Source organism: Eptesicus fuscus, chromosome 3 (assembly GCF_027574615.1).
Source record: "Eptesicus fuscus isolate TK198812 chromosome 3, DD_ASM_mEF_20220401, whole genome shotgun sequence".
NCBI lineage: Eukaryota > Metazoa > Chordata > Mammalia > Chiroptera > Vespertilionidae > Eptesicus > Eptesicus fuscus.
Window position 1 is genome coordinate 74,112,589 of NC_072475.1, and position 13,021 is coordinate 74,125,609.

The 13,021-nt window shown below is 40.5% G+C and overlaps 1 protein-coding gene across 1 annotated transcript in view; it reads right to left on the reverse strand.

Moving 5' to 3' along the window:
• The window catches only part of ALCAM (activated leukocyte cell adhesion molecule), a 214,427-nt gene that overhangs the window by 55,959 nt on the left and 145,447 nt on the right, over window positions 1-13,021 (reverse strand). The window contains exons 2-3 of the mRNA XM_008158564.3: window positions 11,103-11,203; window positions 7,318-7,537 (exon numbers count right to left, since the gene is read on the reverse strand). Of these exons, the coding sequence (XP_008156786.2) occupies window positions 7,318-7,537; window positions 11,103-11,203 (321 nt within the window). The remainder of the gene's footprint in view (window positions 1-7,317; window positions 7,538-11,102; window positions 11,204-13,021) is intronic.

Genomic DNA, 13,021 nt, shown 5'->3' on the forward strand with positions numbered 1-13,021 from the left:
ATAAATGTGGTGACATTTTTCAAATCTTTAAACTGAGATAATGAACAGAAGCATTTTAAATACAGGAAATTCTGTGAGCACAAATTCTAATATAGGCATCAAAAAGAATTGGTTAAAACGTTCAGCAACAAGGTAGTATTTTAGCTTATTTTATTCTTTGCCACTAGTTTTCTAACATTGATGGAATTTTTAATTAGCTCTGACAATTAGCCTACAGGAAATGGAGATTGCCTCATTGGCATTGGCTTTTTGTGAGTTGCAAGGAGCAAAATTATTCTATTCTCATATAAACAGACACATAAAAACAACCAGCTAGTTTTTCTTTTATAGTCTTATTGTTCATTATCTCCAATACCAAACTAAACTGGCTTTTTATAATTATTACTCAATCTGGAATTCAGTTATCAGACATGCTACCTCCCTGACCATTCCAGGAGACAAAGATGAAAACAAAAAAGTCTTTGGGCCAGCAAAGTGAATATCACCAAGACTATAAGCAAAAAATGTAAACTTCTTCAGGTTAATATCGAGAGTTAATTTCCCCTTTGCAAATATGTTTTATATTATAAATTAGAATAATAATAAATCTGCTTATGTATGGAACTCATGTACTTTAATTATAGGAGGGCCTATTTACTATTAACTCTAGAAATATAATACAATTTTCACAAGTGATTATCTATTTTTTAAATACATATATAAGAAACAAAACATTAAAAAGATATAAAAATATAAAAAAGAAACATAGAAGAATAGAAAGATATGACAGAGGCAACTACATTAATACAAACAGAAAGTGACACTTGACTCCCTGATTATTAAAAACTAGTGGCCTGGTGTATGAAATTCATGCACGGGGGGGGGGTGGGGTAGGTGTCCCTCAGCCCGGCCTGCACCCTCTCCAATCTGGGACCCCTCAAAGGATGTCCTACTGCCGGTTTACAGGGATCAGGCCTCAACCGGCAGTCGGACATCCCTCTCGCAATCTGGGACTGCTGGCTCCTAATCGCTCACCTGCCTGCTTGCCTGCCTGATTGCCCCTAACCACTCTGCCTGCCAGCCTGCTCACCCCCAAATGCCCCCCCCGCCAGCCTGATCACCCCCAACTGCCCCCCCTGCTGGCCTGCTCCCCCCTAACTTCCCTCCCCACTGGCCTGCTCACCCCCAACTGCCCCCCCTGCTGGCCTGCTCACTCCAAATTGCCCCCCCACTATCCTGATCACCTCCAACTGACCCCCACTGACGTCCTGCTCGCCCCCAACTGGCCCCCCTGCTGGTCTGCTTACCCCCAATGGCCCCACCCCCCACCAGCCTGATCACTCACAACTGCCAACCCATCCTGGCCTGATCACCCACAACTTCCCTCCCCTCTTGGCCACTAACCACCTCTACCTCGGCCCCACCACCATGGCTTTTTCCAGAACATCTGGAAGGTCTCCCAGTCTAATTAGCATATTACCCTTTTATTAGTATAGATAGAGGCCTGGTGCATGGGTAGGGGCCAGCTGGTTTGCCCTGGATCAGGATGGGGGTTCCCTTGGGGCATGGGGCAGCCTGGGTAAGGGGCTGAAGGCCATTTTTAGGCTGGTCAAGCCCCCCAGTGGGGACCCTCACCCCATGGGGGTGTGGCCAGCCTGGGTAAGGGGTTGAGGGCTGTTTTCAAACTGGCCACACCCCCTTCAGGGTGGGGGTCCCCATTGGAGTGCCTGGCCAGTCTGGGGGAGCGGTTGATGGCCGTTTGCAGGCTGGCCAAGCCCCCCAGCAGGGACCCTCACCCCATGGGAGTGTGGCCAGCCTGGGTGAGGAGCTGAGGGCTGTTTTCAGGCTGGCCATGCACCCCGGTGATCCAGGCTCCCAGCCCCTCCTTCTTTTCTTTTCTTTTTTTTTTTTTCAGTGACTCCTTGAGCAGAGGCCAGGGCCAGCTGGAAGCAGGTATCTGGGATTTATTTATCTTCTATAATTGAAACTTTGTAGTCTTGAGTGGAGGCCAGGGTTGGCCAGGGCGGGTGGGAGGCCAGGGCGGGTGGGAAGCTTGGCTTCCTCCATTGCCAGGGGCAACCCAAGCCTCCTGCTCACTCCAGCTCCATGGCTGCTGCCATCTTTGTTGGGTTAATTTGCATATTCGCTCCTGATTGGCTGATGGGCGTGGGTGGTGGGTATAGCAGAGGTACAGTCAATTTGCATGTTTCTCTTTTATTAGTATAGATGTGATCAGCCCTGGCCCGTGTTGCTCAGCCATTAAAGCATCAGCCTTTCTCACTGAAGGGTCGCAGGTTTGATTCCTGGTCAAGGGCATGTATATGGATTTCAAGTTTATTTGGTCCCAGGCCTTGGTTGGGACAAATGCAGGAGGCAACCAATTGATGTGTCTCTCTCACACCCATATCTCTCTCTCTCTCTCTCCCCCACTCCCAATAAGCTCTGGTGAAGATGAACAAACAAAAAACCAACAAAAAAAATGACCAAGAAACTTATTAAAATCTGATAAAAAATCAATATAAACAGCAACTTCTGGGAAGCCTTCCATATATCATTAAGCCTTGATGTGATCACTATGTTTAATGTAATGTCATTGTGTTCATAATTACAACTCTGAGTTATTGCTAATCATTAAATCTGTTGAGAACTGATGTTTTAATGCAAATATAATACATTTTAAAGAGGTCTGCAACCAAAATATTCAAACATAATGGAAATTCTTGGGGATTAAATAGGTAAACAAAAATCCTTTGGGAACTAAAATCAGTAATTTAGTAAAAACTCTCTGAGAGCTGAAGGGAAATAAGATACTAAATTTATTTATGTGGTCAATCAAGTCAAAATTAACAAGAAAAAATGTGTCTTTTGTTTGTTTTTCAGTAATATCTATGCCTAGAATACATGGAGATTTGAAAGATCCTCTGAAAAAATTGAGGCTCTTAATACAAAATGTAGGTAATCAGTTTGCCTAAGTCTCACTACTTTCTAGTTCACCAAAATCACATACCTAGATAGTTGAGAACATGCTTCCTCTTATGTGAAATATATTCCTCTCCTTTGCCTGGTGAATCCTGTGATGTTTTATCAATTCACATAAGATCATGAATACTTGGCTATGTGTAAAGGACCAACTTCCATTAATGTCTTCAAAAATTTATTCTTAATTCAATAAAATGAAACTAGCAAACCCAAAGAATCTTGATGAAAGAATGCTTAAACTTTAGTCCTCTTTACACTGTGATTCATCTTTCTGTTTGGAAGAGGGAGTCACATTGGTATTGTGGGAGTAATAGTAATACCTATTGCATTTATTTGAGTTATTTTCTCTTTAAGCTTTTGTTTCAAACCCTCTATATTAACTATATATTCTGTATGTAATTTTCTCTTATATTAGCTTGCAACAATCAATGAGTATTAGTTGGAAGACCATAAAAGAGGACACATGTACTATTTTAACAAAATTGCATATTGATTCCAAAGTGTTTAAAAAAACTTTTCATGAATTATGTCTTAATATGATTCAAGGATTCTTAGAACTGAGCTGAAAGAAAAAGTATAGAACTGAAAGAAAAATTCATGCCCCAAATTTATTTGCATTATTAAAATAATTTTGTCAAGTGTCTTATAGCCAAGTGAGGATGGAGTGATGAATGCAAAACTGCTCTATAGCATCCACAAGGTAGAGTGTTATTATAAAACCAGACAACAGGAGAGCTCAATTTGATGTGGCAGTAGAGCAAGGAGAGGCAGGTGAATTGTGACATTGGCTCAGCGTTCTTCTCTCAGTACTTTGCTAGCAATCACCCCTCACAAATCCTGATGTACCTTAGGTAAACCACTGTAAGCATGGATTGAGTTCATTTTCCTCATGAGATGGGAAAGGTAATTTTTTTTATATTTAAAGAATTAGAATAAAATATACAATTTAGGTCTCATTTGTTAAATAGGTCACTTTCTGCTTCCTTCATTAGAAAAATTATTTGCAGGTTGACTAACTTTCCCAGGGAGGCAGGAGGAAGCATGCTCAACTCTGATAGAACAATATCCAAAGCAAGTTCTAACTGGTAACTGTCAAACAGAGAGAAGAGCGGGTCCAGGTGCACACCAGACTCTATGTCCTGGGAAGAAGTATTTCTTTAACACTACAGACACCAGAGTATAAGAGGCTGGACAGATTAGCCTGGATTGGTGGTTTCAAATGATTTCTTAGAGGAGAAGCTCTTCTGCTTCCCCTCATTTCCCCTCTGAACAAATTATCATGAGAAAACTTTGACATATTGAGTATTCTAGCTAATCTAACAGAAGTAGCTCCTCACCTTCTCAAGTCTCTAGAATTGTCAAGATGATCCTAGGAACACAATGGGAAAACTGGCCTCTAATCCAAAGAATTTATTTTAGTGATGAAGAGGGATTCTTAGCCTCAGCATACTATGAAGTGACTTGCCCAAGGGTAGAAATTAGCAGCATATTGTTTAAAAAAAAAAAAATATATATATATATATATATATATATAATTTCAGAGAAGAAGGAGAGGGAGAGAGAGATAGAAACATCAATGATGAAAGAGAATCACTGGTTGGCTGTCTCCTGCATGCTACCCATTGGGGGTCAAGCCTGCATTCCAGGCATGTGCCCTGACTGGGAATCCAACCATGACCTCCTGGTTCATACTGAGCCACTCCTGCCAGGCAACAGCACATCTAACAAAGCTCAGTCTCCTGAGGACCAGTTCCGTGATTTTTCCATGACACCACTGACAGCAGCCATTTGGCAATCTGGGTACTCATTTGACCTCTAAGACCTTTGCAAAATGACTGGAGTGAATCTTTGAGAACTTTTAAAGGTCTATTCTTCCTTTTCAATGGTATTGACTTTGGATGGACATTAAATGTAAAAACAGTTTGATTCCAATGCCACGCAACTGCCAAAAATTAAAAAGCTGTATTAGTGGTGACAAAGCACACGATTTATTGTGTTCTGGGCTGCTTTATTGAAATGATTTCTTGCATTTGAGGTATAGGTGAAAACTAAACAAACAACCCTACATCGAAGGTAACAAGTCATCAGTCATGGCTCCTAGTTTGAATAAATGCAATTTGACTTTGCCCACGAGATGATACTCTGCAGCAAGCTGATCTGGGATTAGCTCACGTTAACCACTCTCCATTCTGTGGTACACAGTGCATGTTGCTAGGTGATTTGACAGAAGGAAACAGAGGACTGATTGATGAGCCTAGTAACTCTTAAGTGACTGCAATATATACATGCATAGCATGAAAGCCTCCCTGCCACAGCTGCTGTTTGCTTTATGAAAAGTGACCCTAAGTGAATTCATTCTTTTAAAAAATGAAGCGAAGCCCCTATATGCTCTTGTACACATTTTCTTTATCATGAGCTGTGCTGTTCATTTGATAAGCCTTGCAGTGTCCCATGGTTTCTAGTATAAAACTCCATTTTCAAGAGCTTGTAACTTGTCTATTTAAATGCTCCCTGGCTCAGGGCCTGGAATGCAAATTCTGTTTCTGAGAATCACTTTGTTTTCCAAAACATTCAAAAGAGAGGGGGGTAGGGGTGCTGAGGGTATTCGGGTGTGAGTTTGTTTTCACAATCAGAAATCCTCCGTATTCCAAAATGGTTTGCAAATTTTATCCAATTAGACCAACTGAATTTTTTTTTCAGATTGCTGTAGGGCATTTTTTTTTTTTTTAAAGGGTATAGTCTGAAAATTGTCACAAATGTAACAACCTGGACTTTCTTGTATGCTATCTTGAGATTAGGTAATTTTAACCCAGTAAAAAAGAAACCCGACAATGACAAATCAAAGACACAAACTTGGGCGTGCTGCGACTTAATCTCTGTACCTGCTGGGGTACATTCTTGAATGTGCTTACATTTATGCATCGTGACCTCATTAAAAAAATGTTCTCTTTAGAGAGTGTCCCTAGCAGTGTCCCATCCATCTTCCTAATGGCATCAAAAGGAAATAAAAGAAAGAAAGAAAACATACATGGGCCATTGCCAAATACAGGTTGTAGATTATCTGGGGTGTTTAACAGAAGGCGGCATGACTGACAAACACTTGACAGTTGGTTTGATTCCTAAAATAATCGAGAAGAGTGGATGGTTTCTGGCAAGTGCCTTCTAAGCTAAAAGGTAATCAACTGAAACCTGTAATATGCTTTTACAAGTTTCTTCTGGAGAACAAAGCACTCTTTGAATTCATGTCATGGAGTCCACAGGAGCTTTGAAGTCCATATAAATACTTAAGGGACAGTCCTCCTTAGTTGCATAGGCTATTACAAGAGAAACAGGAAAAATCCATGCTTATTGAGGCAATACCAAGGCCCTCCGGGTTTCTTCCTTCCCTGTTTATTTTAATTATTTCTAGGTGCTGCCAAGTCATCAGGAAGCAGAGGGAAAACAACTGAAACGTGAGACCTTCTTCCCTAATTAAAAAGACTGGCATTCTGAAGCTTTGGAGATGATTTTCTCCCTGTATTTTCTAAAATATTATGAGGCGGGACATTCTATTCGAATATTAAAAGATAAAATAATTTAATTAGAACTTCTCAGGTCACTCATTTGCATAGCTATTTGCCAAGTCACGTTAACTGTTGGGGCAGGGGAGCCTTGCCATAATGACTAGGGTAGTTACTCCAAGTTTCTTCCACACTCTTCTTTTAACCCTACTCTACGTTTCCCCTTCTTGTTTTCTACATACACATTCAGGATATGGTAAACTTTGTTATTTTAGGGCAATTTTATACACCTACTGAACACTTGGAAGAAATAAATCAGCAAGCATTAAAGGTTAGGATGTGTGTGTGTGTGGTGGTGGTGGGGGGTTATACATACACACACACATATAAAGCTTAGATGTCAATCGTAAGATAGTTTGGATTTTGCCTATATTTTATTGTTTTTATACGTCAAAATTCTGCCTAAAACATATATATGTATGCATGACATGCATGATTTGTGTATGTGTTGTATAAATATGTAATATCACAGAATATTTATTTGTACGTGTCAGTGAATATTAAATAAAGATCATGTGCCAATTCTCACATAGTAGTACTTCACATCACAGGAAATTTTTGCCAACAAAACGACAGAGAATATTCTTTTAGTCCCTCACTTTAAAAATTCCTTTTGAATTTTTGTTTTGTTTTGTTTTGTTTTCCTCACTGACAGAATGCAGGGGAATGAAGATCGCTAGAAATCCTCTTACATAGATCCCTGCTTGTGGAGACACTTACAGAGTTCTCTTCTTTCTCAGGAACATTTTCTAGTACCAGCCATCAATCCCACTTAGCACTTATACTGCCGACTACTTACTGAACACCTTGACTATTGTAGGAGCCTCAAACACGTTGTCCTCAGTCACTAGCATGCACACAAATCTCTTTTCATCGCTGATCCTCGCATTACTGATGGACAGAGTGTAGTTTTCGGAGAGGCTCAATCTGTCTTTGTATTCTGGCACATCGTCATACTGCACACTTTTTTTTGTAGAGGACCTGAAGGCAATAAATACTGGGGACCCATCGGGCTTCTCCTAAAAGTTAAAATAACAATACATTTTAAATACAAGCTCATGCAGATGTTTCAGGATCATATCCAGAACAACAAAATTTCTTTGGCCATATTCTTCCACTGATATTTACAGTTGTGTCCAAAAAGAATTATTATGGATACAAGCCTCACATAAATCTTTGAGTACAGAAAATTAATCTTTGTACGAGAAGCTGAAAGTTATTTTATAGGTACCAGCTTAAATATCTGAAGAGGGAAGGGCAAAGCTCCAGGAATCTGAGCTTTCCCTGCATCTGAAGGGCAGAATTAGTGACTGTTTTAAAACTAACAAGAGCTGGCCTTGTGTTTCATATAAAGGAAAAAAAATAGATGTAAACAAATATACAAATGTACACAATGATATTCAGCTCATCATCACAGCAAGCACACACCTGAGCTGCAAGCACGCCTTTAGCAGTCATGGGGAATTCTTTTGCATATTCATTACTTTAATGCACATACGGTACTTTAAATGCCCATTCCTTTCATTTTCAGCCAAGACTGACACAGCTGACCTTTACACATAGCATAGTTTAATGACTCTTCATGGAGGAACAGTATTTGCCCTTGTGAAACAATGATGTCCATTTAGCAATAGAATCAGATTAATCACTAAAATCCATAGTTTTGCTACCTGAGGCATAAAACTTAGCTCAAAGGGCTTTCATATAAAAGCTTTTTATCAAAGTAAAATATAATCTGGGCATACACATCTATGCCAAAAGCACTAAGACATGCAATTCATTTCTTCGTCTGCTCCCATAAGAATTCTCTTACTTACTAAGGAATTTAATAAAAAAAATAGGGGGAATCTCTCTTCTACCTACATCAAGACCCTTGAGAAAATAAAAATGACAAAACATTTTAAAGTGCATGGCGAATTTCAAAGTGTTATATTTTAAAAATTATTAGTATTTATTACTGTTCTGGGTGCAATGTTTATGTCCTCATCTAATCCATGTCATAGTCCTAGGCCCCATGTGTTAGTATTGGGAGGTGGAACCCTTGAGAGGTAAATAGGTTTAGATGAGGTTCTGGCAATGGTGCACTCATTTGGGATTAGTGCCTTTATAAGAAGGTAAGAGACATGGGTGGTGTCTGTCTCTCCATGAGAGCACAAGAGGAGAGGTTATATGAGCACATAGCAAACTGTCAGCTGTCTACAAATCAGGAGGACCCCCACCAAGAGTCAAATGTGCCAGCCAGCACCTTGATCTTGGGCTTCTCAGCCTCCAGAGCTGTGGGATATATCTGTTGTTTAAGGCCATGTCTCTGGTATTTTGTAACAAGGGCCCACACTAATGTAATTACTAATCTAATCTTGGAGTTCTCAAGTTTTAGTTGGTTGCATATCCTCAAATTTGTGTATTCATTCACGTATGTAAGAAATAATAGTTAATTTTTGAGTACTTAACTATATACCAGGTGCTTTCTTTGAGCTTTCTATGTATTCATTAATGTAATACTCATAACAACCTTGAGAGTTATATTAGTGCCAGGCTAGACAATGGAGACAGAGGTTGGTTATGTAACTTCTCCAAAGGCCCAGCTAGTGTATCTCAGCAAAGCAAGATTACAGTGCAGCAATCTGGCTCCATTATGACTACCTAGCACCACTCTCTACAGCCATTAGATGCTGTCTCCATACCAGGCACTGAGACAGATACAGGCGAAGAGGTTGTGGGAGTGGGGTGCAAAGGGGAGCACTGGGTGTTAGGATCTCCATTCACTGGGAGATGACCACACAATAGGGGAAGAGATGATCCATCCTTCTTCAATGTTTGCTCCCTTTCATTATTTCCAAACCTGCCATTTGTCTTTCAGGCTACATTAAATTAGAGCTTGTATATTATGCCTGCAAATCAACAGTTTTCAGAGCACATGGTACATCAGATGCATCTCATCAGTTTATTGCTGGAGCTTTTTACTAAATTAACCATTTGAAAATTGCCATTATTGTTTGTTTCCACCACCACAGTGCCAGTGCAGCTTAGGTGAAAATTATTCCCTGGGTTATCCTCAGAAAAGTCTGTGATCACAGAAGCGTGCACCATCTGTGTTCTACTAATTTTGGCAGTAAATTTGACTCAACAGGTCGTAGTCTTCAGACCGTAGGAATTTTAGGGGTGCAAATAGACTTTGTCCTCATAGGCCTTAACTTCATATGTCCGCTTTGATAGGAAGTCAGAAATAGTTTAACGTGCGCTGGGTACCAGAGGCGGGTGAGCACAGTGAAGTGCTGTCGCCGCACGGCCTTGCTCTCCTTTCACATGCCCCTCACATACAGTGTGCTTTGGACTTCGCAGCCCCACAGTCATAACAGCTTATACTTTTCATGCAACTATCCATGTGCCAAGCACTCTGATATGAGTTACTTCATGTAACCCTCAATACTACAGGGAAGATTATTCTTATCAACTCATTTTATCAATGAGAAAATGGGGATGAATTCACTGCTCAGAATCCCACAGTGAGTGTGTGATAGAACATGCTGGTCTGACTTCAGAACCCATATTTTAAAAGAGTGTGCCATACCACCCTTTGGGTGCAGCCTTAAGCACATTGACCACATTTCCTAAAGTGTGCTCTGTAGAATGTTTATTTTTACAGATATCTGGGAGGTGTGTGTGTGGGGGGGAAGTTGTATGGTTAAATAAACCTAAGAAATCAATCAAACTAAGACAATTCATAATGCAACCTAATATATGAAAGGTTCTGAAAAGTGTTGTAATAAATGAACTTCAAAAATTCTCTGACTATCAAATCATTTTCCTATTCAAATATATTTTAATGTATCAAGAAGCTGGGGCACATTTGCCATTATGTTCAAGGAAACATGTCTATTTTAAGCTTATAAGCTACCATGGGTCTCATGTGATCCAACATTGGAAAATCATGTCTCATAGAACACCTTTTGTTGGTTTTGGTAACTAAGTTGAGACATTTTGTCAGCCAATGTTACCTAACTACTCCACATCCACCTCCATTTCCAGATTCATCTGTACCTTGATACTTGAGAAAATTTGAATTTGCTGTCTGCAAAAAATGGATAAAGTCAACAATGTTAAATGTAGAAGGGACCTACCATATTAACACAGTTCTGAGACTAAATCACCAGAAATGAGCTTTTCGTATTGATGATTAATTTTCAATGAATATTTGGTTGTGCTGGCTACGGCAATAGGCACACTAAGCAGAACATGAGCGTGTGGCTGCTGTCTTCCACGAGGCTCTGTCCTGTGCATCACCTGCTTTTCTCTGGAACTCTGCCTTTTCTTCTGCCTCTAACACTTAAGGTTGGGTTTTTCAGATTAATATGACCTAAGAATTAGGTGTTTATTGGCTTTATTTTAAAATAGCATTTGCTATGTAAAACTTAGGAATTAATTCTTTTCATATATTCAACACATGAATTCTACCTTCTTACATTTGTACTGCAGCTGAATATTTCCAATATGTTCATTTGAAATTCACACTTACTCACAGATGGAATTTTATTTCAAAAACTAGAGGCCAAATTAACCAAATCCAAGGGAGGTCCCACTTACATATTTCCATTTGCCAAACATGAGATTCTGAGGTACATCGAGTCGGCAAGGCATGATAATGGTATCTCCATATGTTGAACTTACAGTATACAATCCAAGGCCTTAGGAAAAAAGGGAAAAGACAGAGAAGATTTTAAGTATTTTCTTGAAGTAACGAAGTACAGTAGTTCCCCTTATCTACAGGGAATACATTCCAAGACCCTCAATAGATGCCTGAAACCACAGATAGTATCAAGCCCTAAATAGACTATGTATTTTCCCTACATATAGAGCATGGGGCAAAAGTAGGTTTACAGTTGTGTGTATGCAAAACACAGAGTTCATTCTTGTATCATTATTTATTAATTATTGTATATTGTTCCATACAAATAACTATAAACCTATTTTTGCCCCACCCTGTACATACATATAATAAAGTTTAATTTCTAAATTAGGCACAATAAGAGGTTAACAGCAATAATCTATATATATAAAACCCTAATATGCAAATAGACCAAATGGTAGGACAATTGAACAATTGAACAACAGAACAACCGGTTGCTATGACGTGTGCTGATCACCAGGGGGTGCACGCAGAACATGGTGGGCATTGGCTGCGGCAGGATGGTGGAGCAGGTGAGTGGGGGTGCCAGACCAAGGCGGGGCACTGGTTGCTGTCATTGGGGTGAGCCTCTGGTGGTTATTGAAAATTCTTTGCTCCTGCGCACTGCGGTCCCACCAGACACTCACACCTGCTGCCAGTGCTGGCCCCGCTTGCACCCGCTGAAGGCACCCAGTGCCAGCCCCGATAGCTCGGCACCATCAATGGGTGTGAGCGGCAGTTGCTGGCTCCAACTGCCCCTGAGGGCTTCTCCACCTCCCCCTGCTCCTGAGGGGCAATGGGGCAGCAGCTGCTGCTGGCACCCACTGACAGCACCAGCCCCATTCGCTCTGCGCCATCAGCAAGTGGAAGTGGGGCCGGTGCCATCAGCATGTGGGAGCGATTGTGGCAGGAGCGGGGCTGCCAGCAGACATGGGACAGGGCACCCTAGTGGGAGGGGCCAGGCAGGGGCATGGAGTATGGGCTGAACCCACCCCTGGGCCCACTGCAGCCTCATGGCCTACAGTTTCTTTCAAGGTGCACAAATTTGTGCACTGGGCCCCTAGTTAACAATAAAATAGAACAGGGCATGATGCCATAGATTTCATCAAACTACTCAGAATGGTGCTCATTTAAACTTATCAATTGTTTATTTCTGGAATTTTCCCTTTAATATTTTCTGACCTTGGCTGTCTTTGGTAACTGAAACATAAGAAGTGAAGCCTTGGATTACGGGGGCAGGGGAGACTGCTGTAAATAACTTCATATCTTAACGAAGGTTATTATCATTTTATCTTAAATGACATACTAAAAGTGTGAAGCTAGAACATATATACTCATACTATCTAAATATCATCAGATCTTATTTAGCTACTAAGCCTTGACTGTCACACAATTCAAATTTACAGCCTCCCTCCTCCAATTCTATCAGGGCATACATAAGAGTGTATTCCCAATGAACACAGTGAAATCTGTATTTTTAAAAATATATTTTAATTGATTTCAGAGAGGAAGGGGGAGATGGAGAGAGAGAGAGAGAGAAGAGAGAGAGAGAGAGAGAGAGAGAGAGAGAGAGAGAGAGAGAGAGAGAGAAAGAAAGAAAAACATCAATGATGAGAGAATCATTGATTGGCTGCTTCCTGCACAGTCCCCATAGGGCCACTTGAGCCCACAACCAGGGCATGTGCCCTAAAGAGGAATCTAATTGTGACTATCTGGTTCATAGGTAGACACTCAACGACTGAGCCACAAACGGCCAGGCTCTCTGTATTTCATGGGAAAAACATTCACTATATTTCATATAGACAAATATGAACATGTATTAAATTATTAAAACTAA